This window comes from Ictalurus furcatus, chromosome 16 (assembly GCF_023375685.1).
Source record: "Ictalurus furcatus strain D&B chromosome 16, Billie_1.0, whole genome shotgun sequence".
Classification (NCBI taxonomy): domain Eukaryota; kingdom Metazoa; phylum Chordata; class Actinopteri; order Siluriformes; family Ictaluridae; genus Ictalurus; species Ictalurus furcatus.
Genome location: NC_071270.1, coordinates 8365434 through 8390216, shown reverse-complemented (window position 1 = coordinate 8390216; position 24783 = coordinate 8365434). Strand labels below are relative to the sequence as shown.

Sequence of the window (24783 nt, the reverse complement as noted above, 5' to 3'; positions counted from 1 at the left end):
TGAATATAGTTTTCAGTTTTGTTCACGGTGATCCTTTTGTTATGTTAACAACGTCTTCGACCGGAACCCACGAATTAAATTTATCGGGCCAACCCACCCATTTCACCAGGCAGACTTTTTTCTGGTTTCGGGTCTTTTCAGACAAGATTTTCTCAATTTTAAACGTCTTGTCCTTACCGATAATTATCTTTTGTAACTCGGGGTCATAAAATGTTCCCTCAATTTTTTCACCATCATAGTCTTGTAATTTATATACTGGGGGATCTCTCGGTATCCGTTCAGAGATCGTAAAATATTCATCCGTAAAGTTTTGCTCGTATCCTTTCTCAAACTGTCTTTTTAAACGAGAAATTCTAACGATATCACCGACTTTAAACTTGAAATTTAGTTTCTTTAATTTAGGTGTGAACAGTCCGTAGAGGGTTTTAAATACTCTGAAGGAATTGGATTCGTTGACCTCGGCAGGTTTCATTTTGATGCTGGAATGGTAATTGTGATTGTACGCTTGAATCAGATCCTGGACTACGTCGATGTATTTTCTCGTGTTAAAAGCGGTAAAATATCTCCACATCCTGGTCTTTAGTGTTCTGTTGAACCTTTCACACACCGATGCTTTTTGCCCTGTACCCGTAGCAAAGTGAATAATGTCATGTTTTTTCATTAATGTTTGAAAATTTTTGTTAAAAAACTCCTTCCCTTGATCAGTTTGTAGTTTTTTGGGGACCCTACCTTCATTTAGAATGGATTCAAAAGCTTTAGTTACTTCGATTCCGGTCTTGTTTCGTAACACACGTACCCAGGCATATTTGGATAAAATATCTATACACGTGATCATAAATTTCGCATTGTCGTTACTCTCTGACAAGTTGCTCATATCGACTAAATCAGCTTGCCATTGTTCATCGATGTTCTTCACAAAAACCTTGTTTCTTTTAAACTTTGTAGATACTGGTTTATGTAGACTGTATGCATCCTGCTCTGCTAACCAGTTTTTTATTTCAGTATCATTAGCTCTTTTACCTATTTTCTCAACAATAGCTCTTTGCAAACTCTCAACACCACCGTACGAACCAGGTTCTGACGGTGTATAATATATATTCTTCATCAATCGTTCAGTCATTTCGAGTGTCAAGGCAAAAATGATCAAACACCAGTGTAGAATAAGCATTTATCTCAGAACACTTGAGTAAGGTATTACATATTCAATCAAAGTAACATTTTCCATTCTAAACACATGCAGGTTTAGATACATGTTTAGTTTACATTCAAATGTTTCAGCAATACATATAAAAACTTGTTACACACCTATGTGTTAAGGACACACGCTAATTACGAATGTCTTCAGCATTTTTGTCGGCTTCAGACTTTTCTCGCAGTCAGAATAGACGTGGCTTGTTTTGAAGTTTCCCATGTATGCGACGGTTCAGCAGGTTCCAGAGATGAGTGAAAGGTCCAGTAATCTACGACGTCTTCGCACACTTGCTCGTTGAAAACGTCTTTGGTTTTCTCCTTGACCTTGTTCAGCACGGTTTTGATGTGAGGCTCGTCTCGCCATTCACACACGGTGGCTTCAGCGATGCCTTGAATTTTTTCCAGGGAAGGAGTGTGTTTGATTCCACACAGTTTCAGACCTCTTGCCAATGTGTATTTGAACCACGGTTTAAACAGTTTTTTCAGCAATCTGTAGGTGTTTAGGTGTAGATAGTACTCTTCAGGATCGAACAAACATGCGTGTTGGAGTTGACTCGGGTGATCGATCGCGCAGCCGTGACAGTTGTCCTTCAGATCTTGTTGGATAACTCTGTCCAGCAGTTCCCCCATAACAGCACGTATGATGGTTAGCACAGTGTTGGTTATACACCCGTCGGCTTCATCGTTCGTTGTCAGATAGGTCAGATTTCTTTTTCCTAGGTTTTCACCGTCTTCAAAACCCGAACTGGTCACATCATCATCATCATCATCATCATCAGCATACAGGGTTGCATCAGAGTTGTAGAAAACGGGGTTGAATTCACAAGACATATTGCTGGTTGACGTCCAGAATACTATGACTCGATATGTAATCAGCCTCATTGATATAGCGTGTGGGGAGGAGTCTTGGGGGGAGGTGGAGTTTCTGATCAAGAATAGTATATTGACGATCTCAGAATAAGACATCTTCTAGCCTTACTTTTATTTGCATCATTTCTTTGTCTCTTCCAGTTTTTTGGAATAATTCATCGATTTGCCGGAAGTAGCGTTGCAGATCGTGCCAGCTGGTTCGGTCATACCTCACTTCACAATTCTCTTTGTTATCAGGGGCGTTGTCACCGGTTAATACAGCAGCACAGTGCAGTGAAACTTGGTTCTTGGAGAAATTTGTTGCTCTGATACAGTATTTGCATTGAAGAGACGTACTGTTCCATTTACGTCTGTACGCATCCGGGGAAAAGAAGTCCATTCTAACAATGTAGTCAAAATCCTTGCACCATTTTCTGAACTTTTTCCAGTCACCTTTGTTAAAAGTCACGTTCTCTGTAGCACGGCTCCAGTGGATGTGTCCCGGGACCGAGAACTTGAAAAGCAAAACGGTTCCTTTTTCTGCATCGAAAAAAAACCCGGCTGTACATCCGTTTGACATTACCCAATATTGAATCTTTTCATGTTCTAACATTTTTTCTATTCTTCCCAAAAAAGGGTGAGCTTTTTTCGGCGCGTTAGGACAAACATCAGCCATGTTGTAAGATCGCACACGTTGTTCTAAGTACAGAGTATTATAAAACCTAGAGGGATGCTCGACTTTTATAAGCAGGCTCGTATGCATGCGTTGTCTGTACGTGCACGTGTGTGTTTGTGCGTGTGTGTGTGTGTGTGTGTGTGTGTGTGTCATATTTTTGTTTGGATGTGGGATACACATGGCCGTACCATGTATGGTAACGTTTCTGTCACGAATGGATGGGAACCAGATTTAACATAACTATATATATTTTTATGACCTACCTCAGAGTGTTAGAAGGACCATGTGTGCAACGTGTGTGGGGTGGAAAACACATGGCCGTACCAGGTATGGTAACGAATGGATGTGATCCAGATTTAACATAACTATATATATTTTTATGACCTACCACAGAGTGTTAGAAAGAACATGTGTGCAACGTGTGTGGGGTGGAAAACACATGGCCGTACCAGGTATGGTAACGAATGGATGTGATCCAGATTTAACATAACTATATATATTTTTATGACCTACCACAGAGTGTTAGAAAGAACGTGTGCAACGTGTGTGGGGTGGAAAACACATGGCCGCACCATGTATGGTAACGAATGGATGTGATCCAGATTTAACATAACTATAAATATTTTTATGATCATGACCTTTGATCTAGATATAGAGAGTTAGAATGTGTATCTTTTTGACCTTTGACCTATACCTGTCAAAACTAAGGTTACAATATATACCAACTATTTCTCTCTCCCATACTGTTATGCTAAATGCAACGTTGAAGTTCCCTCTGAAAGGGAACGTCGGGGTTACGCATGTAACCCTGTTCCCTGCATAGCACTGTCATACCAGGGCAGGCCTGTGAATTGCGTCTTTGCTTCAGATAATAGAGGCTGGCGGGTGGTTCACAGGTGCCATATATATATCATGCGATGCGCTTAATTGCCACGTCACCTGATCATGGCAGGCCTATATGTAGAGGCATGATTTTACACAAGCTTCAGACACCGGTCACGCGTGCAAGGCGCTCCCATACTGTTATGCTAAATGCAATGTCTCATTCCCTTCTCAGGGAACAGGGTTACATGCGTAACACTGACGTTTATTGTGAAATTTACAACTGTTTGCAATGACCAAATCAAACAAAAGCAATTTAAATAGTTCAACACAATGAATGCTTCAGTTGGTTTCCCCAAATTCAACTGGAAAATGCAACTTTTAACGATTTCTCCAGTTTAAAAATTATTCAACCCCTCCATGGCAAGCATCTTTAGTACTTAGTAGAACACCCTTTTGCTGTTATGACCTGCTGCAAATGAGAGTCATAGCTTCTGGCAGTGTTCCTGAGGAATCTTAGCCCATTCCTCATGAGCAATGGCCTCCAGTTCAGTAATATTCTTGGTTTTGCGTGCTGCAACCGCCTTCTTCAAATCCCACCAGAGATTTTCTATGGGGTTCAAGTCAGGTTACTGTGATGACCCTGTAGAATCTTCCAGGACTTCTTCTGCAACGAAGCCTTGGTGGAATTTGAGGTATGCTTGGGATCATTGTCCTGTTGGAAGGTCCAATGATGCCCAAGCTTCAGCTTCCTCACAGACGGCATGACGTTTTCTCCTAGGGTTTCCTGATACTTCAATGAATCCATCTTGCCTTCCACACGCTGCAGGTTTCCAGTGCCAGAGGATGCAAAACAGCCCCAGAGCATCACCGAGCCACCACCATGCTTGACTGTGGACAGAGTGTTCTTCATTGCTCTTCCTCCAGACATACCGCTGATCCATCATGCCGAAAAGTTCCAGTTTTGTTTCATCGCTCCATAGAACAGAATCCTAACACTTCTGTGGCTTATTTATATGACTTTGAGCTGACCTTTCTTGTGCTTTTGGGTCAGTAGTGGCGTATGTCTTGTAGTTCTGGCATGGAAACCTTCTGCGTTTAGTACACGCCATACTGTGCTCACTGAAACCTCAGTGCCTGTTGCCACCAAGTCTTGTTGCAGTCACTCAAGGTTTTTTCACAACCTGCCTTCTCAGAAATCTAGTTGCAGCTGTTGATAACTTCCTTTTTCTGCCCTGTCCAAATATTTAATGTATTTCCTGCCCCTAGCCAGTTCAGGTATTTCATGTGTTCTAGCTCAAGCACACCTGGTGCAACTAACGAAGCCCTTGATTAGTAGCATCAGGTATGCTTGAGAAAACACCTGTTTTGCATGTTTGTGCTGCTGTGAGGGATTCTGTTCAGGGGGTTGAATAATTTTTAAACTGGAGGAATCATTATAAGTTGCATTTTCAGTTGAATTTGGGGAAACCACTTGAAGCATTCATTGTGTTAAACTATTTCTATTGCTTTTGTTTGATTTGTTCATTGCAAACAGCTGAAAGCCTGTATTTTGACAATAAACCTGATTTGCAACGGGGGTTGAATAATTTTGATTGCAACTGTATGTACAGGGCAAAGCTTTCATATTTGTGTTCTAACCTCTCTTCCTGTCTGTCTTTCTGGCTAATCAAAGGCCATATATGGATGACCTTGACCTTGATGCTGGATACTGGCCTTCCATGCTTCAGAGGACAGACCATAAAACTGCTGAAGTATGTTGCGTGTTGCACTTTTAGCAGGAAACATTGTCACATAGACAATCTGGATGTCACAAAGAAATCTGGATGTAGAATTAGAGCTCTAATGAGAAAGCCAGAATTGACATGGAGAAGAAACCTTGATACTCTAATGGGAACTCATCCTTTCATGCAGGGTGCACTGGCAAACTCGAGCTGGCCAATCTGGTGCTACTAGCGACAGATGCAACACGATCTTGGCGAACTCTTGCTAGAGCCTGTGGGAGCAGAGCAATCGGGGGAAAGGTGTACAGATGTGACTTTGGTCACATGTGTACCATGGCATCCAGCCCTGAACTTTTTTTGGTGCGAAAGGAGTTAGAGTGAACCACAGCGGGCAGTCTGTTGTCTCTTCGGAGGCGAACATGTCCACTTCCACTCGGCCGAACCTCCGCCATACGGACTCACCCACTTATGGATAGAGCCTGCAATACCTGGGCCTCAGCCCCTGCCTCAACAGGATGTCTACCCCCACATTCCGGGCAACTGGAATGTACATTGCACTCACTGATAAAACCTTCAGTCCACCAGAGAAAAATTCGTTGAGCCTGTCTGAACAGGGGGTGTGTACATAATCCTCCCTGGTGGTTTATATATGAGACCATCACTGTATTGTCTAACACATGGTGACCTCTCAACTGAGGAGAAGGAATTCAGTGCTAGGAGTACAGCCCACACCTCTAGGCGATTTATACGCCACACTAGATGAGGGTCGCTCCAGAGACGGAAGTGTCTGACATTACCATCTTGCGATAAGAGACACCCCTAGAGTGTGATCCAAGGCTATAAACCGGGGACACCTCCAAGTTCTCAGAGCATGTAGGCATTGCCGTGTGACAGTGATTACTCTAAGGGGTTTCGTCCTCAGATGAAATGTGCAACGGGCCCAACAATGTGATGTTGGCTGCTGCTGTCATAAGCCCCAACAGTCTCCATAGAGACTGTAGGGAATGCCCAAACCTAACCTTATCATGCTCAATGTTGATAGGATTGCCCTATGCATGTTGGGGATAGATATGCCTCATCGTATTCGAATACCATATAACCCATAGAAAAGTCACTCTCGACTGGAGTAGCAACTTTCCTTGAAGTTCAACCTGAGCCCCAAGCTCCTCACGTGGGCGAGCTAGACTGAAAGGAAAAAACGATATTGATATGTGTTGCCTCCAAACGCGAACCTCAGGAACTTCCCGTGACTGGGCAATGGAATGCAAGTCTTTTTTAGATCTATCACCACAAACCAATGCTCAAATTGAGTCTGTGAAACAATATGTTTGAGCGTCAACGTCCTGAACCTGTATGTCCAAAGAGTACGTTTCAGAGGACACAGATCTAAAATTGGCCACATACCCAGTCTTCTCGGGGTATGGCTGTAAATAATAATGACTATAAAACCTCCCTTCCTCAAAGAAGAGGTTCATGTTCTATGGCCCCTTTGTCCAAGAGAGATATACTTCCTGGGCTAATGTCGGCCTCCGCCTTGTGCTGGCTCCTGTGGTGAGAACGCCTCTGATACGGGGGGGTCGAGCTATGAACTGGACCCGGTACCATTTTCTATGGAAGACAGAACCCACAGACACATATTTGGCAATAGTTTCCACACTGCCAGATGATCTTTAGTGACGTTAACTTTCCACATTCTGTTGAAGGGAAAGCACCAGATTTTTATTGCCCTGTAACAGCTTGCTGACATGAAAATGAAAACTTGGGACAACATTGGCTAGGGGAGCCCTACAGTAACACTGGGTACTAACTGCCGTAACAACCTCTTGTTCCCTGATACCTCCCTCCGCGGCCCCTTAGGACCACTTATTTTTGCCTTTTTGGCACTGATTATCATTTTAAAACAGGCCTAATAGCAGGCCGCAACTGTGGCCGCCACAGTCATCTTCTGTGCCTCCCTCACAGTTCAGAATGTCTGCCCGGTAGGCCTGCTACACTGTCGTTGTATGCTGAGACCCACAAGCAAGATCCACTGCCGCATAGGCTTCGCCAACTAATGCCAAGGTGGTCTTACACGGCCTGGATGGCAAACCCTGCAATATGAACTTTAATCATAACATAATGTTCAAAATCCATTGTGTGATTGTGTAAGTGCCTTTTATACTTACTTTTATAGGCTTACAATGAGAATAAGCAGATTGAAAACTTATAACCCCAACATACAGTATTTCATGTAATTAAATTTAAAATTAATGTAAATTATTTTAATTAAATATTAATAAAATAAATATCAATTTGTGAAAATATATTACGACAGGAATAATGTGACCGCATGAAAATATTAAATGAAATATGTCAGTACATGAAAATGTACCATTTGCAAAGGACCAGAGAGCATAATTCTTCCCATCATTCTGGTACAAGCTTGTACGTGTTTTTTTTAGATGTTTATTGCAAATTCCAATTTGGTCTTTCTGTTGTTGAGGCATATCAGTGGTTTACATCTTGTGGTAAACCAAATGTATTTACTCTGGTTAAGTCTTCTCTTGATTGTTGACTTTGACACAGATATACCTACTTCCTGAAGGGTGTTCTTAATCTGGCCAACCGAATCGGTTTTTCTTCACCAGGGAAAGAAAGGTGTTTTCTGCAGTCTTCTTGGCCTTTTGAGGTTCTTGAGCTCAGCAGTGCATTCTTTCTTTTTAAGTATGTACCAAATAGTTGATTTGGCCACACCTAATGGTTTTACAATTTCTCTGATGGGTTTGTTTTGATTTTTCAACCTAAGGATGGCAGTGACAGTACTTTGGACTTCATACTGAGCATTAACAGTGACAGATTCCAAATGCAAATACCACAGTTTAGTCTCTAGAGTCTAGACCTTTTATCTGCTTACTTGCAAGTGAAATAATAAGGGAATAATACACAACTGGAAAGAGAACAGCTGTAATTCCAATACTGCTCACCTGATTCGGATGTAAATACCCTCTATAGCTGAAAGTCTGCACTTTGATCTTATATTTATTACTTAATTTCAACTCCAGCAAAATTGACACTAACTTCAATATCAATGTCCAAATATTTATGGACCTGATTGTATACAGTATATAAATATGCCTGCATGTGTGTATGCATGTGTGCAAAACTTTGAGCAAAGATTGAGTAGGGTTAACATTCCCACCTCTTTCATAGAAACAGAATTCAGAGGAAAGGTCTGGCCACATGTCAGTTCTGCATACTTCCTCTCCAGAGTGGAAAGATTCTCTCGCTCCTGAAGAAGGTGATCAAAGTATGTGATACTATAATCCTACATGCACACTCACACACACACACACACACACACACACACACACACACACACACACACACACTTACCCTTTGTAACATGAGCTGCAGATTGCTTTTCTCTTTCAGGAAGTTCTCCTTCTCCCGCTGAGCCTGCTGGGTAATCTGAGTGGACTGTTTCTTCAAGGTCAGGAGTCTTTCCTTAAATAAGTACATGTTTTGTATGTAAATAGAAAAATATTATGATTAAGCTTTAAATCTTCAACACCAGTACACTGACTATGTTTTTGGATTCCTGCAAAGTTTATTTTGCTGATGGACACAAACCACAAAGTACAAAAATAAATAAACAAATCCTCACTCAATCTCCCATACACACATACACACACCTTGCGTGTGACTAAGCTGTGCTGGTACTCAGCAATTTCTCTGAGAAGTTGCTGGATCTGTGTCTCTTTCTCTTCAGCCTGACTGCTCTCTTTTTCTAGCTGCTGAAACTCAAGATCCTCAAAACGCTTCATCTCTGTCTCCAACATCACTGTGTCCTGAGATGACAGACACATACATGCACACACTAAACTATGGGTCATTCACATATAATATTGATTATTTTCTCATTATTGAGCAATTATTGAGCAGTGCCTCACACTTGTTCATCTAAACATGCAGAAAGCATATTAATAAGACCACATACACAGCACATGGCAAATCATTCTAGGACAGCCTACTCCCAAAGTGAAGAAAGCATACTGCATAAAGGAGAGAAGAAGAGCTCAGGAGACAAGATCTTGGAATGAGTCCATTTTAAAAGCAAAGGAAAAGTTGAAGAGAGTGAGAGGAGCCCACATATGGCTGACTAACCCTGGAGAGCTGACTCTGAAGCTGTTCCTTCAGTGCTTCAGGACATGAGTCCAGCTGACTCTTCTGCTCCAAGACCAGCTCTGCTAGCTTCTCTACTTTAACTTTCTCAGTCTCCAACAGTGCCTTGTCCTGTTAGAGCAACAACGGCCCATGTGCAGGCATACAAACACACACACACACATAAAAGACAATGATAGAAGGGATAGAAAGGCTGGGTTAGTTAAATGGAAGAGGAAAACGAAAAGGTACAGGTGGCTGCTCAGTTAAATGTAGCTTAAATGTAGGGTCACTAATATTTGTAAAAGGGAGGTCTATTTATATACAGTCCCCTCCTAAAGTGTTTGGAACAGCAAGGCCAATTAGTTTGTTTTTTCTATACACTGAAGACATTTGAGTTTTAGATCAAAAGATGAATATACGAATTTCAGCTTTCATTTACTGATATTTACGTCTAGATGTGTTAAACAACTTAAGAACATGGCACCTTTTGTTTAAACAACGCTGTTGTTTTCCTTGGCTGACTTATTTGATATCTGGTTGTTAGTACACCAGTGGTTTGTCTCTTTATCCGGACATCCCAAATTGTTGTATTGGCTTTGTCCAATGCTTATGCAAGCTCCCCTCTTTTCTCAGCTTCAAAATGGCTTGCTTTTCTCTCATAGACAGCTCGCTGGTCTTCATTTGGTTTATCCTTTAAGACCAGAGAGCGGTTTATGGGAGAAAAGCAAGCCATTTTGAAGCTGAGAAAAGAGGGAATATCAATCAAAGCTTGCATAAGCATTGGGCAAAGCCAGTACAACAATTTGGATTGTCTGGATAAAGAGACAAACCACTGGTGTACTAACAACCAGATATCAAATAGGTCGGCCAAGGAAAACAACAGCGGTTGATGACAGAAACATTGAGAGACCTGTGAAGAAAAAAAACAAAAATACCAGTCAGTGACATTACCAACACCCTCCACCGGGCAGGGGTCTAGGTATCACAATCCACCATTTGAAAAAGACTTTGAGAGCAGAAACATAGATGCCATTCCACAAGATCCAAACCACTCATCAGCAGTAAGAATCAGAAGGCCAGGTTGGAATAGACAAATAACTAAAGAGCTGAGCCACAAAAGTTCTCATATCTGAGAGCTAAGATGAACCTCTACTAAAGTGATAGAAAGGCCAAAGAATGGAAAAAGACAGGATCTGCTCATGATACAAAACACACAAGCTCATCAGTCAAGCACGGTGGAGGTAGTGTCATGGCTTGAGCTTGCATAGCTGTACCTGAAACTGGCTCACTCATCTTTATTGATGATGTAAGTTGTGATTGTAGGAGCAGAATGAATTCTGAAACAGAAACATTCTGTCTGCTAAGTTACAAAGAAATGCTTCCAATTTAATTTAGATGAATTTCATCATTCAGACAATGACCCAAAACACACTGCCAACATAGCAAAGGACTTGGAAAGAAAACAGTGGAAAGTTTTAGCCTGGCCATGTCAATAACCAAACATTAACCCAATTGAGCATGCATTTCACCTCCTGAAGAGAAGATTGAACACCCCAAAATAAACAACAACTGAAGGAAGCTGCAGCACAAGCCTGAAAAAGCACCACAAAAGATGAATGCAACAGTATGAGATGTTGGCTTGATGCAGTTACTGCAAGCAATGGATATGCAACCAAATATTAAGTGTTATTTACTTTAAGACTATCTGTTCCTGTACTCTTGATCTAAAGTAGAGTACCTAAAAATTGCATGGTCTGCAACCAAAGGTGCCATGTTCTAAGTTGTAAATATCAGGAAAATAAAGCTGAAATCCTGATCTATCATCTCATATTCATCTTTTGATCTCAAACCCAAATGTATTCAGTATATAATAAAAACAAAAGAATTGGCTTTGCTGTTCCAATACTTTTGGAGGGGACTGTACCTTGTCAGTTGTATCAGTATTTGTGGTTTTCTCCATTTTGCTCATCTGTTCATTTAGCTTTTTTAGTGACTGCCTATCTGCTTGCAGGAGAGTAAGCTCTTCATTATGCTCGCCTTCCAACAGGGCCCTCTCTACCTCCATCTAAACACAGAGGGACAGAGAGAGAGAGAGAGAGAGAGAGAGAGAGAGAGAGAAAGAGAGAGAGAGAGAGAGGTTTTTCTTATTTACAAACACCTTTATTATAACAAATTATTCACACGTTATGTAACCAGGAACAAATGACAAAATTCACTAAGGCTCACATCATCAGCATAAGCATTTGAAGTGATAGCTGAACTCTGGGGGAACCAGGTATAATAAAACACAGTATTTTATGCATTTTGTGCAGATTAAGGAGTAGTGGTTCAATAGTTATGCTATATAATTGTCCGGATAAAGGACAACTTTGTCTGATACCCCTTGAAACTAAAATTGGCCGGCCTCCGACCTTCACAATACATTAGGGTGACCATACGTCCTCTTTTTACTGGACGTATCCTCTTTTCGTCCAATCAGGAAGACAAAGACAGGCCATCTGTTTGTGCTGTGCTACTGTACACGCCAAGTTTAAAAAATAAGCACTGGGAGCATCCATGTCAGCAACAGAAGTAAAACGGGACCTTACTAAAGCATCTTTTACCCTTTCATTCAAAAAAGACCCCAATTCCTTTTTTTCCCTTTTGCAAATTGACACCCAGACATCATGTCTGCCCAATAATTCTGACTCCAGGACAGATATATCATTTTCAAGAATCTGAATAATTTCTCTTGGCCTCTTAGTAAAATTAGCAGTGTTCTGCTGCCAAAACAATCTTATATTTGTCTTCCCTATTTCCCACCATTGTCTTAAAGTTTCAAAAATTAAATTTGACCTTTTTTCCCAGTACTGCCAGAACTTCTCAAAATGTTCACAGAAGTTTTTATCTTGGAGCAATTTCTTATTAAAATAAAATGAGAAAATAAAATTAATTAAAATGAAGTGAGAAAATAAAATTGCTACCCCTGCACTTACATTTGTTTTGTGGCTAAGTACGTACTGCCCTTTCCACCACATTTCCCATTTAATTTCATTAACAACATCACTGCGAGTTTCCTGAAGTAACATGTAAAAACGGAAAAGTAATAATAATAATGGAAGACACCACATGACACATGGCTGTTCTACTATACAGATGCCTTTAACAATCTCTTTTTTCACTTTTCTTTACTTTCTAAGTACAGTCATATGCCTTCTTAAACGAAACCTTTTTTCTCATTCTGAAGATCAACACCCACATTCTTCTGATGAACAGTAACTGACCGCACAAACTTCTTAATATCAGGGAAAAGTTCTTAATATTTACCTGCCTTCCAGTGGTATCATCTAAGAAACCATTAATCTCCTCTAAAGTGTACAGAGAGGGAACCTTAAGAAAAGGTTCTTGAGAATACCCTTCAAGTTCACACACGGTGAACAGAAGTCAATATCATGAAGAGAGGAAGTATCATGTGATAGAGCATCATCCCGCCCACTCATCTCATAAAGTGTATAATTAGAACAACCATCTTTTCTACAACCATCTTTCTAGCACCACCACCAGATTGTTTATCAGTAACACTCAGCACCACCTTCTCAGCATACACCTACAGCTATTAAAATGCTCAACAACCAGAATCTCAGTACTGCCACTATTAACGTTAACAATCTCAATAGATCCGAGTTCAGAGATCGTAGCAGCCATCACTGCTGATTTCAGAACATTTTCTGACCGGTTATCTGCAGGACACTCTACATCAGTCTCTGATCAGCTTACCTTGGAAGGGCCTGCAATGTCCTCCTGACTCTGAATGAGTGGCAGGTGCTTCTCGCTCTCTGTGTGGGCAACAAGATTTGTGGCCAATATCACCACATTCAAAACACTGCAAATTACCGGTGGTTGCGTACACCATAAATGTTCTTCCTTCATGTTTAACATGGAAGGAAACATCTAGTGTGTGCTCTGGTGAATTTAAAAGCATGTAAACCTGCCTCCTAAAAGACATTACATGTTTTAAAACCGGGTGTTTGCACCCCAGAGAAATCGCTCAGAATGAACTAGCGATAAAAATCAGAACTTTTGAAGCTGCTGCATAAAGTGGAGTTACTTGAACCAAACTATAATTGACAACAATACCGCCAATCAGCTGATACATGAGATTTGGAGTTTAAACTAAAAAAAACCACTGTCAATTAAAAGAGGCAAGCAGTGAATCTACGATTGGTTTTAATAAACAAGAGGGAAAAGAACAGAGGTCCTTGTGCGTGCACGTTTCTTTGTTCAGAGTCCTTTTTTAACTCACTTTCTTATACCCTCCACAGTAGTGTCATCACCTATGTTAATATTATGGGTAGGGTTTTCCCCGGTCAAATGTATAACACTCTGACAACCACAATGCTTTATTCATATGGGAAGTGGAGGAAATGTTCTCATGACCAACCTCGCCTCTGCTACTGCCATTAGAGTGTCCTTTATCATAACGCAGTTGTCAGGTACACACCTCAAACCATTGCGCAAGGACAGAGACGTCATCCTTCTACGCAAAACTAACTACACCAAGCAAATACAACCTCTTACACAAACTTGCTTGCCAAACCATGCAACAAATAGGAAGAAAAAGTAGAAAAAAGGAAATAGAAAAAAACAAGTGAACTCACACTCACACTCAGGTCTCACCCAGCATCACTCTCACCCACACACTCCCAGCATACACCAGAGAGAAAGAGAGAGAAATACGGAAAGAGTGGGAAAGAGAAAGAATAAGCAAGTCAGCATTGCACTGGAGTAGGGCTGCTCAATTATGGCGAAAATCATAATCACGATTATTCTGGTCAATATTGAGATCACGATTATTAAACACGATTACTCATTGATTTTGGAAACATCATGCATTTATTGAACTTTAAATATATATATATATATATATATAGTATTCTGAACAGTGGATTACCTTCAATATAATTTAACTGAAAAATAAATCTCACACACACACACACACACACACACACACACACACACACACACACACTTTCCTTTCTTATTCAAGCTATGGATAGCTGCTTACATTCGTTTTTTAATGCTTTTGCACACAATTTCTGCATTTTCTGCATCTCTTTTTACTGTATTGATGTCTCTCTTGTAAGCTAATGGAGCACGTCACGTGACGCATTTCAGCGAATCGCATCGCCAGAAATTAATTTCAAACTTCTTTAGCCAATGAAATTCTGTCTCCTGGTTTAGATCAGCCTGTAGTTTCTGTGTGATCTTTAGAAAGGAAATGATCGTATTTAGACCAGCTGTCATGACCCTAGAGGAAATGAGTTTTCCAGTGATACAAAAAGAAATAACATTTGGTATCACATCGGACTCCTTGAATCTGTTTAAATTTGAATCAAATCTGGGTTAATCATATCTGTTAATTTGAATTGTAGGAGAAAACTGGTTAATTTAGATTTTTTTCCCGCTATTTTCATCTTCCTGGTTTAAAATCTCGTCCTGTCACACATCACAGGCAGTGACCTGGCAATGTATCATAGTACTTCGATGACATGTCAGTGTGTTATAATGATTCATGAGCCTGTGTGTTCTTATCCTATGAGAAGATGCTGTCTCTTAATTATTCGTGACAGCACATGATGTTTTCCTACAGATGTAGTAGATGAGAGAGGCGTTCAAATGGGTCGCAGGTGTTTGTTTCAGTGGTGTAAGAGTTTCAGTGCGTTTTCTCAGGAGAGCAATGAGAATTGGAGAAAGGTGGACTTCGGACTTGCTCATGAAGTTTGCGTTTGCATCTACACAATGATGCGGTACTAAGTCTAGAGGACTTTTCCATCCCTTCAAATGAGGTATGTGTCTAATATTAACCATTACATTTTTACTTGCCTTTTGAGCTAATTAAACGGCTTAAAGCTCCACAGGCCATCACGTGCAAAACAATGCAACAAGAGTCCGCGTTGAAGAGAAGCCCCTTCACCTTTTATTCATGAAAAGCTCGAGTCTATTAGCTATCTACCATTCTGACACTTCTACCATCCGTGCTGCCTCCGGTTTTATTTTATGTTTTCCTCCATAGTCGCGCCAGGGGCTAATGGTTTAAATAGATGGGGCAGAGGACCTGCACTGCTCTCTATCGTGTCTCCATTTAGCACTGGGGATTCAGGAGGAGAGAAGTCCACTGCCTCACTGCAAACTTTGTCACTATCCATCTTTTTTTGAGTGTTATGAAGGCTCGCCCCCTCTTCCTCCCCTACCTTTCCCTGCCACGACCACTCCCCCTCCCTTCTTCGCACAGCCATCCACACCCATTTAAACTGCATTTTTCAAAAACATTGAGAGGTAGACTTGAGCTGAAAGAGGGAGGTTTCACGACCCTTTAAAAAGACAAAACAAGAACATGAACAACGAGATGGGGCACAATAATCATTTTATCTCGATTATTTTGTTTTCATAATCGTCGGAGGCCATAATCAAAACTGAAATAGAAAATCTGATTAATCGCACAGCCCTACACTGGAGACCTTCATCCATTTTAGAAGTTGGTTATCCAGTTAATTACTATGTCTAAGACACACACACACATTCTAGGCTGGCAAGGTGGCACCAATCACCAGAGTCCTGAGGTCAATCCTTAGTTCAGGTTACTATCTGTGTGGAGTTTCATGTGTTCTCCCACTGTTCACATTAGGGGTGTAAACCAATGCCATTAACTCATGATATTCAGAGAAGTTTTTTTTATTTTAATAACAACATGAATTATCATATTATAAGACCTATAAAAAAATTTCAGGTGCAATGAACGTACAAGATTTGCAATATTTTAAAAAGTAATTAAATAATTTTCTGCCCTGTTCACAGCTTGTGGTCTGTATGAGATATGGAGCGGTGGCTCAGAAAAGAATATTTCATTTGTTTCAACAGAAGTATGATATAAATATGGTTTTATTTTAGCATTCATTAAGGCACTGTTTAGATCTAAATCACAATATTTTTCCAGTATCACTAAGAGTATCATAAACATCTATGTCCTATATACAGGGTTGCCAGGTTTAGTGTATAATGTCTGCATATTATAGATATACACTCACCGCCCATTTTATTTGGAACACCTGTACACTCATGCAGTTATCTAATAAGCCAATCATGTGGCAGCAGCACAATACAAAAAACCATGCAGCTACAGGTCAAGAGCTTCAGTTAATGTTCACATCAAACATCAGAATGAAGAAAAATTGTGATCTCTGTGACTTTGATCATGGCATGAATGTTATTACCAGAAAGGCTGGTTTGAGCATTTCATAAACTGCTGATCTCCTGGGAACTTCACACACAACTGACTCTAGAGTTTACACAGAATGGTGTGACAAGCATAATTTTTTTTGCTTTGTGCTGCTCCCACATTAGAAAAAATCATGAATTTGCAGGTGTACACATCTTGTACAAGTGGACAGTGTGTGGATACTGCAAATCAGAAATGCACACCACTGTTAACTTGTTTGCCACCCAAAAAGAGAAAAATAAGGATAATGCATCTATCTTTTCCTGTGCCTGCTCTGTTGCATAAGTGTGCATACCCCTTAACTAATACATTGTGAAAGCACCTTTTGCTTGTAATACAGCACTCAGTCTTTTTGGGTAAGAGTCTACCAACTTGATTTGGAAATCTTTTTCCACTCTTCCTTGTAAAAATGCTCCAGATCTATCACATTGTAAGGGGATCTCCTGTGCACAGCCCTCTTCAGGTCATTCCACATGTTTTTGATAGGATATAGATCTGTCTCTCACTGGGCCATTACAAAATGGAGATCTTTTTTCTGAAGCCATTAATTTGCTGACTTAGATCTGTGCTTTGGGTCATTATTGTGCTGGAAGGTGAAATGTTTCTTCATTTTCAATTTTCTAACAATGATTCCCTCTGTCTTGACTAGAGCCCTAGTCCTAGCTGAAAAGAAGCAGCCCCATAGCATGATGCTGCCACCACTATGCTTCATGGTGGGTATGCTGTTCTTTGGGTGATAAGTCTTGATTTTGTGCCAAACATATCTTTTAGAATTAAAAATCTTTTAGCCCAAAAAGTTTTACATTGGTCTCATCAGACCATAACATACTTTTCCACATGCATTGGGGTGATTATATGTATGCTTTGGATCAATTTTAGGTGGAGTTGGATGTTTGAAGGACATCGTGATCTTGTTAATGTCTCTGTGGTGCCACATATTCTACACTTGATGATGGCCTTCACAGTGTTCCATGGTACATCTAATGTTTTGGAAATTCTCTCCTGATAAGTGCCTTTCAACAATACGGTCCCCAACATGCTTTGAGGGCCATGGCTTCAGCAATCAGATGAAACCAATATGATGTCAAGAACATCCTACAAAAACAGCTGATCTTTATTTGAGGTTAATCAGAATCACTTCACTGATGACAGGTGTATGATAATTACATTTCAACTACATTTTTTATTGTTTCATTCTGAGAATACTCCATTAGAAAAGGGTGTGCACCTTACATAGAGTTATGAGTTTGTATTTGTGTTTTTCTCCTTTAAACATTTCTATTTGCTTTCACATGAATTTTGTTGGTTGCTACATCACATTAAAGGTGAAAAAACATCTGACATTATTTATCTTGGTTTCATTTTTTACATCACAAAAAACTACCCTTTTAACATGGGTGTGGATACTTTATATCCACAATGTCATTGTATGTGTTCATAATCCTTTCTGTTCATTTTATAATTCTGGAGTTGACTGCATCTAGAATTATTAAGCTTCTGACACAAACCTCTCCGACAGACTCATTCAACTGTGTGTCTAAATCCTTGATCTTCTGCTCCAGCTCTTCAATGTTGTTGAGGACTTGAATCCTCTCCTCCTCTAAATGGGACACTTCCTGTTTAATCTGCATGTCTTCTGATGTCTGGACAGATAAAACAAATAATATAAGAGAATACATCTGATAATATATCAGAACATCAAATTTGTTTTATAAAGAAATGTTTATACATTGGTTTAAAAAATTGTTTTAATTGATCACAGCAGAATTAAATAGTTATCTCTTTGTCATCTCCATTTCAACTTGTGCTTGAAATATAGTTTGTGGACTCTGTGTCATTGATCAAAGAGTTGAAAGAAAATTTTGATGAAGAAGAGGTGAACCTCTTCCTTCATTGCACTAATCCCCAAATCTGTCTTTGCACTCTGCTAAGAAACCAGACTTCCTAAAATCTGTCAATTGGGTCACATTTTTACTTACTTTACTCACTCCCTCACTCACTCTAACCCTCTCTCACTCACTCACATACTTCAAGCAGACCACCATCACCACCATCGACCACCATAATCCCTGTCACCAAGAAGACTGCTGTCTCCTGCCTGAATGACTACCACCCTGTAGCACTGACATCAGTGATCATGAAGTGTTTCTCGTCAAATCCTGTATCTGCTCCTCTCTATCAGACACCTTCAACCCATTACAGTCTGATTACCGCTTGAATAGACCTACTGATGACACCATTACAATGGCCATGCACTCTACTCTGGAACACCTGGAGGAGAGAGACACCTATGTGCAGATACTGTTTATTGATTATAGCTCTGTGTTCAATACCATCATCGCTACCAAACTAAGGGTCAAGCTGAAGGATCTGGGACTTAACAGTCACATATGTAATTGAATCCTGGACTTCCTGACGGGCAGTTCCTAAGTGGTTAGGATTGGCAGCCACACATTCTCCACACTCACACTCAGCACTGGTTCCCCACAGGCATGTGTGCTCAGCTCCCTCTTGTACTCCCTGTTTACCTATAACTGCTCTGCTAAGCACAGTTCCAACATAATCATCTTCAAATTTGCGGTTGATACAACCATCCTAGGACTCATCAACAACGGTGATAAGTCATTCTACAGAGAGGAGGTCAAAGCACTTTCAACATGGTGTGATGAAACAATCTCTCTCTGAACGGCAGCAAGACCAAGAATATGATTGTGGATTACAGGAAGTCACAGAGAGGGGGTCACACTCCCATCTACATGAATGTGGTGGAAGTGGAGAGACTTAAGAACTTCAAGTTTCTTGGTGGCCACATTTCCAAGGATCTCTACTGGAGCCTAGACACTTTCTGCAGAGGCTTAAGAGGTTTGGCATTTCCACTGATATAATGTCAAACTTCTAGTTCTACACAATAGAGAGCATTCTGATTGGCTGCATCATTGTCTGGTATGGCAGCTGCTCTTCCTCTGACGTAAAGCTCTTCAGAGAGTGGTGAGAACAGCAGAGCTAATCACTGAAAATAAACTTCCAGCCTAACAGGACATTTACCAAACACTCAGTTTGAGGGAGGCCTGCAATATCATTAAGGACAGCATTAAGGACCCTGCTCATTTCCTGTTTGCGAAACTGCCATCTGGCAGATGCTTCCATTGCATCCAGTCATGAACAACCAGACTGAAGAAAAAGTTTTTATCACCAAGCCACAGGACTGCTTAAAAGCCAGTAGTCCTTCAATTAGCACTGCGACATTTTATTACTGCCACTCCCGGACACTTAGGTATTTACTATTCAGATTTACCATTTACTATTTATTGTACTTATATTTACTGTTCTGCCTTCTTTGATAGCATGTGTCACGTTTACGCTGCCACTGGAAAAAATTTTAAGCTCAAGACAAAGCATTCAATTTTATAGCAGTACTGATGGTTATCTGGCAGAGTCTGTGGCCACACGGTGAATAAACATGTGATATTAGCATGTATTCCAAATTTCACTGAAATTTACCATAAACATCAATCACTTTAATAGTACATGCACAGTAGCACAACAGACCTTCAATATCTTAGCATACACTTGTTGTACATGTTTGCTTGTTGATCTAGATATAATGCATTATACAGATAACTGTGTAATCCTTTATTCTATTCTACCAAACAATGTATCCTACCTTTTCTTATCTTTTTCTTATTCACTTCATCTTTTTCTCTGACTCAAACACACACACACACACACACACACACACACACACACACAAAATGTTACTGGGAATAAAGTCATTTCCTGATCCTCTGTTCGTCTCTTTTCCTATTTTTAAGATTCTAACTGCTCTAGTCTCCTGTATAATTCAATTACAGCTGACATCATCATACTGCTATTAGAGCTGTGGAAAATGATTTATACAAAACAGCAAAAACACCAAAATACCTTCAGCTGGTACAGCCAGATCCCTACTTATGTTTAAGGATAGAAAGTCTAGAAAGAAATATTCAGCTCACTACATAGAGCACACAGCTGAGGGAAAATGTTTGCACCTCACAGTTCTTTTTATATAGACAAAAAGGAAAGTGTAACTTTAAAAATACACTATATAGCCAAAAGTATGTGAACACCTGACAATCACGCTCATATGTGCTTTTTGAACATCCCATTCCAGATTTAGTCCCCCCTTTGCTGTTAATAACTATCGCTTTTCTGGAAAGGCTTTCCACTAGATCAAGGCGGTAATGCCACAAGAGCATTACTGAGGCCAGGAATTGATATGTGGAGCAAGAAGGCCTGGCATGCAGTCAGCGTTCCGGATTCATCCCAAAAGTGTTCAATAGGGTTGAGGTCAGGGCCCTGTGCAAGTAACTTGAGTTCTTCCACACTTAGTTCTAGTTAAGGGAAATCTTAATGTTAAAGCATACAAAGACATACTAGACAATTGTGTGCTTACACCTTTGTGGCAACAGTTTGTGAAAGACCCACATATGGGTGTGATGGTCAGGTGTCCACATACTTTTGGTCATACAGTGTATGTTTACAACAAAACAGAAAAGTTAAAAATAAAATGTAGGTATCCTGCATTTAAAAAAAAAACTAATTCTGTGACATTACTGAGCCTTTTTTCTGTGTTCGCTATTCTGTTTTTGGCATTATACATCTGCTTTTAGAATTTGCATAATATATCTCTGCTTGCCCATTGCCCTACCCCTGACTGTTACATGGTTATTGATTACTGTCTTACCCATTTGTTCTGATTGGCTGTTTTTAACGTCAATAAACTGAACCCTCTTCTTGTATTCACTCAACTGCAAATTCATGACAGACACAAACCTTTGAACTGATACCTTTTTGTTTTTTCTTTACAATTAAAGAAAAATACACTACTTACTTGTTTACAGAGGTGAGTAGTGTAGTAAAAAAAAAAAGTAAAACTACTTATAAAATAATTACTCAAGTAACAGTAAAAGTAATAATTTTAATAATTAGTTGAGTAAGAGTAATAAAGTATCCAATGAGAATACCACTCAAGTACCAAGTTACAAGTTACTGATCCCACATACACTCCAAAAATACAATAATTTTTTGTTTTTTAAAGACTGACTGCCTTTATTTTCACAACATGTTAAGAACACAAACTTGTCAGCATCTGCATTTAAATAAGACAACAGAGAACCAAAGAACAAACTATGGAACAAAATAGAAGAGAAAGTGTGTGTATTGCGTATGTTTGTGATTATGTTTGTGTTTGTGTGTGTGTGTGTCCTGCATCTGCCAACATGCTCGCTTCTTCCCCCTCTTTGGCTATTATCTTCCAGGACTGAGCCTGCTAAAAAAGTGAGTGGTTGTTGCAGACGCATTCAGGCCACTGCAACATATCGCAAGACTCACGACCTCATAATGCGTGATATAAACTAATCCATTCATCCATCCATTTTCTATACCACTTATCCTTCCTTCAGGGTCACGGGGAAACCTGGAGCCTATCCCAGGGAGCATCGGGCACAAGACGAGGTACACCCTGGACAGGGTGCCAATCCATCGCAGGGCACACTCACATACACATTCACACACCCATTCATACACTACGGACACTTTAGACATGCCAATCAGCGTACCATGCATGTCTTTGGACTGGGGGAGGAAACTGGAGTACCCGGAGGAAACCCCCACAGCACGGGGAGAACATGCAAACTCCGCACACACAGGGCCCGATGGGAATCGAACCCACTGGAAGTTTGAGGCGAACCTGCTAACCATGAAGCCACCGTGTGCCCTAGATAAACTAATTATTATTCTAATTATAACTACATATATTCATTAACATTTAACAGTAACAGAGGAATGCCAGAGAATGTAGCAAAGTAAAAGTACATTTCTGTGATTAAAAATTAACTTGAGTAATAGTATAAGTATGGCCAGTTAAACCTACTCTTAAAAATGCATTATATTCGAACAGTTACTCGAAAGTAAATTTAGCAAAGTAAATGTAGGGTATTACTACCCACATCTGCCTGTTCATTTGTGGATCCTAAAACACAAAATTACATTTCTTCATCCTAATCGTATGCAAACATATTGCACACAAATATTGCTTCCTCAACTGCCTAAAAAAAACCCTGATAATGTGAAACTAATGTGCAGCAAAACATAAATCATGAGCAACAGCCATCGATCCTAAAAGAAAATCATCAGGACTGTTTTGTAGCATTTTTTTAACAGCAAATAAAGGTGCTAGAAAAAACATTAAGCATAATGTCATATCACATCAAACCAGTGACTCCGTTTCCCAGAATGCACCACAGACTACAAACATGGCTGACGCAGACTACAACTCCCAAACAAACACACAGACACTTTCACCATCCCCAGAATACTAATCACACACACCTGTTCACAATCATACCAAACTTTAAAAGAGACTGCTCACCCACTACATGTTTGCGAAGTAAACCTTCAGTTCATCTAGTATCTGTCGTTACCAAGCTAAGTGTTGTAATTCTGGTTCTGATTCTGTTGCCCTTGATTCCAATTTTCTGCCTTACCTGCTGTAGTCTGTTTGCCTGATCACCTGACCTTTGCCTATCGTTGTTGTTGATTTTGCCTTGCCCTTTGGATTATATTCTCTTCAATAAAAGCTCTTAACTGCACTTACATCTGTCCATAATCTCATTACATGACACAAAGTATAATAACATTATCAAAGTATTATAATGTTTGTGTTAATACAGATCTAAAATAACACTTTTGTTCATATGAAAGGAAAAAAAACAATATCTCATCTTGTGCATGTGTGGTGAGTGTGACCTCACAGAGGTTAGCAGGATGTTGTTGGGCTGTACCTGTCTCTCTCCTCTACCCTTATCCACTGAGCCATCCTCTGGAGCAGCTACGACAAGCAAGTCAGAGAACTCAGACTCATCATCCGAAACCTGCAGCTTCTGCAGCTCGTGATTGATCTTCTGCAGGTCAGATATAGCACAGACACCAGAGTTGTGTTCTGGACAACTTGATTCAGTGCTGCCAAGTTCAGAGCACAGGCTCAATATGGTTTCCAGACGCTGACGCTCCTTCAGGAATAAGGGTCCATAGGACATAAAAAATTATAAAAGGGGAACATTAAAAAACAGAATCTAAGCAGTTTAGAATCATATATGCATAACATCCATCCATTTTCTATACCGCTTATCCTACTGGGTCGTGGGGAACCTGGAGCCTAAACCATCGGTCACAAGGCAGGGTACACCCAGGACAGGATGCCAATCCATTACAGGGCACAATCACATACACATTCACACACTACAGACACACCAATCAGCCTACCATGCATGTCTTTGGACTGGGGGAGTTAACTCCGCACACATGTGGTGGGAATCGAACCCCTAACCCTGGAGGTGTGAGGTGACCGTGCTAACCACTAAGCCACTGTGCACCCTACGTGCACAATTAAATAACAAATCAACCACAAATAAAAGTAAAATAACACAAACTGTCAAATTGAAACTACAATAAATAGCATTAAGGAATATGTTATTTATTACAGAATTTGTTCAATCTAATCTTTGTCCTAGAAAAGAATGTCAGGTTGTTGGGACAGTCAGCACTTTCCATTATAAGTGAATGCAGTTAAAATGGTTTTTCGCAGTACAATGAGTCACTTGGAAATAACATATGCTACAGATGCATTAGACAGAGATTTCACTTAAAAAAAAACACAGGAATGTTCATTTAACAGAGCTCTTATATACAAATCCCACTGCATAAACCAAGAGTTAATTAAATTAATACAGTGTGAAACATGGTGTGAATTTCTATAATGTGCTCTAGAAGGGTTCTTTCAGGGTTTGTAACAATCATGAGGGAGCCAAGAAGACGCTCAAGGTAGAACCCATTCAGCTAAAACTTTCACTGAAACTGCGTGTGCGGTTTTACCAGTTTATTTTAGAGTTCATTACCCAACACTTGTAGGTGGTTTGGGGAGATTTGGCACGAGAATTAATGTAGTATAGAGAAATAAATGAAGTACCAACTCTCACTCTAAATAAAGACAGTGAAGAAATGTTTAAAATTGTTGTTCCTTAGAAAGTCAAACTTAGGACATATCAATTCATCTTAAATTTAACTGTAATGAATGTCATTGTATT

The 24783-nt window shown here is 40.0% G+C and overlaps 1 protein-coding gene across 5 annotated transcripts in view; it reads right to left on the bottom strand.

The window, feature by feature from the left end:
- The window catches only part of phldb2a (pleckstrin homology-like domain, family B, member 2a), an 87700-nt gene that overhangs the window by 40963 nt on the left and 21954 nt on the right, over positions 1-24783 (bottom strand). For 2 of the 5 annotated variants that reach the window (XM_053645419.1, XM_053645420.1), the window contains exons 4-10: positions 23452-23709; positions 18169-18303; positions 11330-11470; positions 9406-9534; positions 8934-9089; positions 8635-8745; positions 8441-8530 (exon numbers count right to left, since the gene is read on the bottom strand). In XM_053645419.1, the coding sequence (XP_053501394.1) occupies positions 8441-8530; positions 8635-8745; positions 8934-9089; positions 9406-9534; positions 11330-11470; positions 18169-18303; positions 23452-23709 (1020 nt within the window). The remainder of the gene's footprint in view (positions 1-8440; positions 8531-8634; positions 8746-8933; positions 9090-9405; positions 9535-11329; positions 11471-18168; positions 18304-23451; positions 23710-24783) is intronic. The other 3 variants (XM_053645421.1, XM_053645422.1, XM_053645424.1) reach the window with 3 other exon arrangements.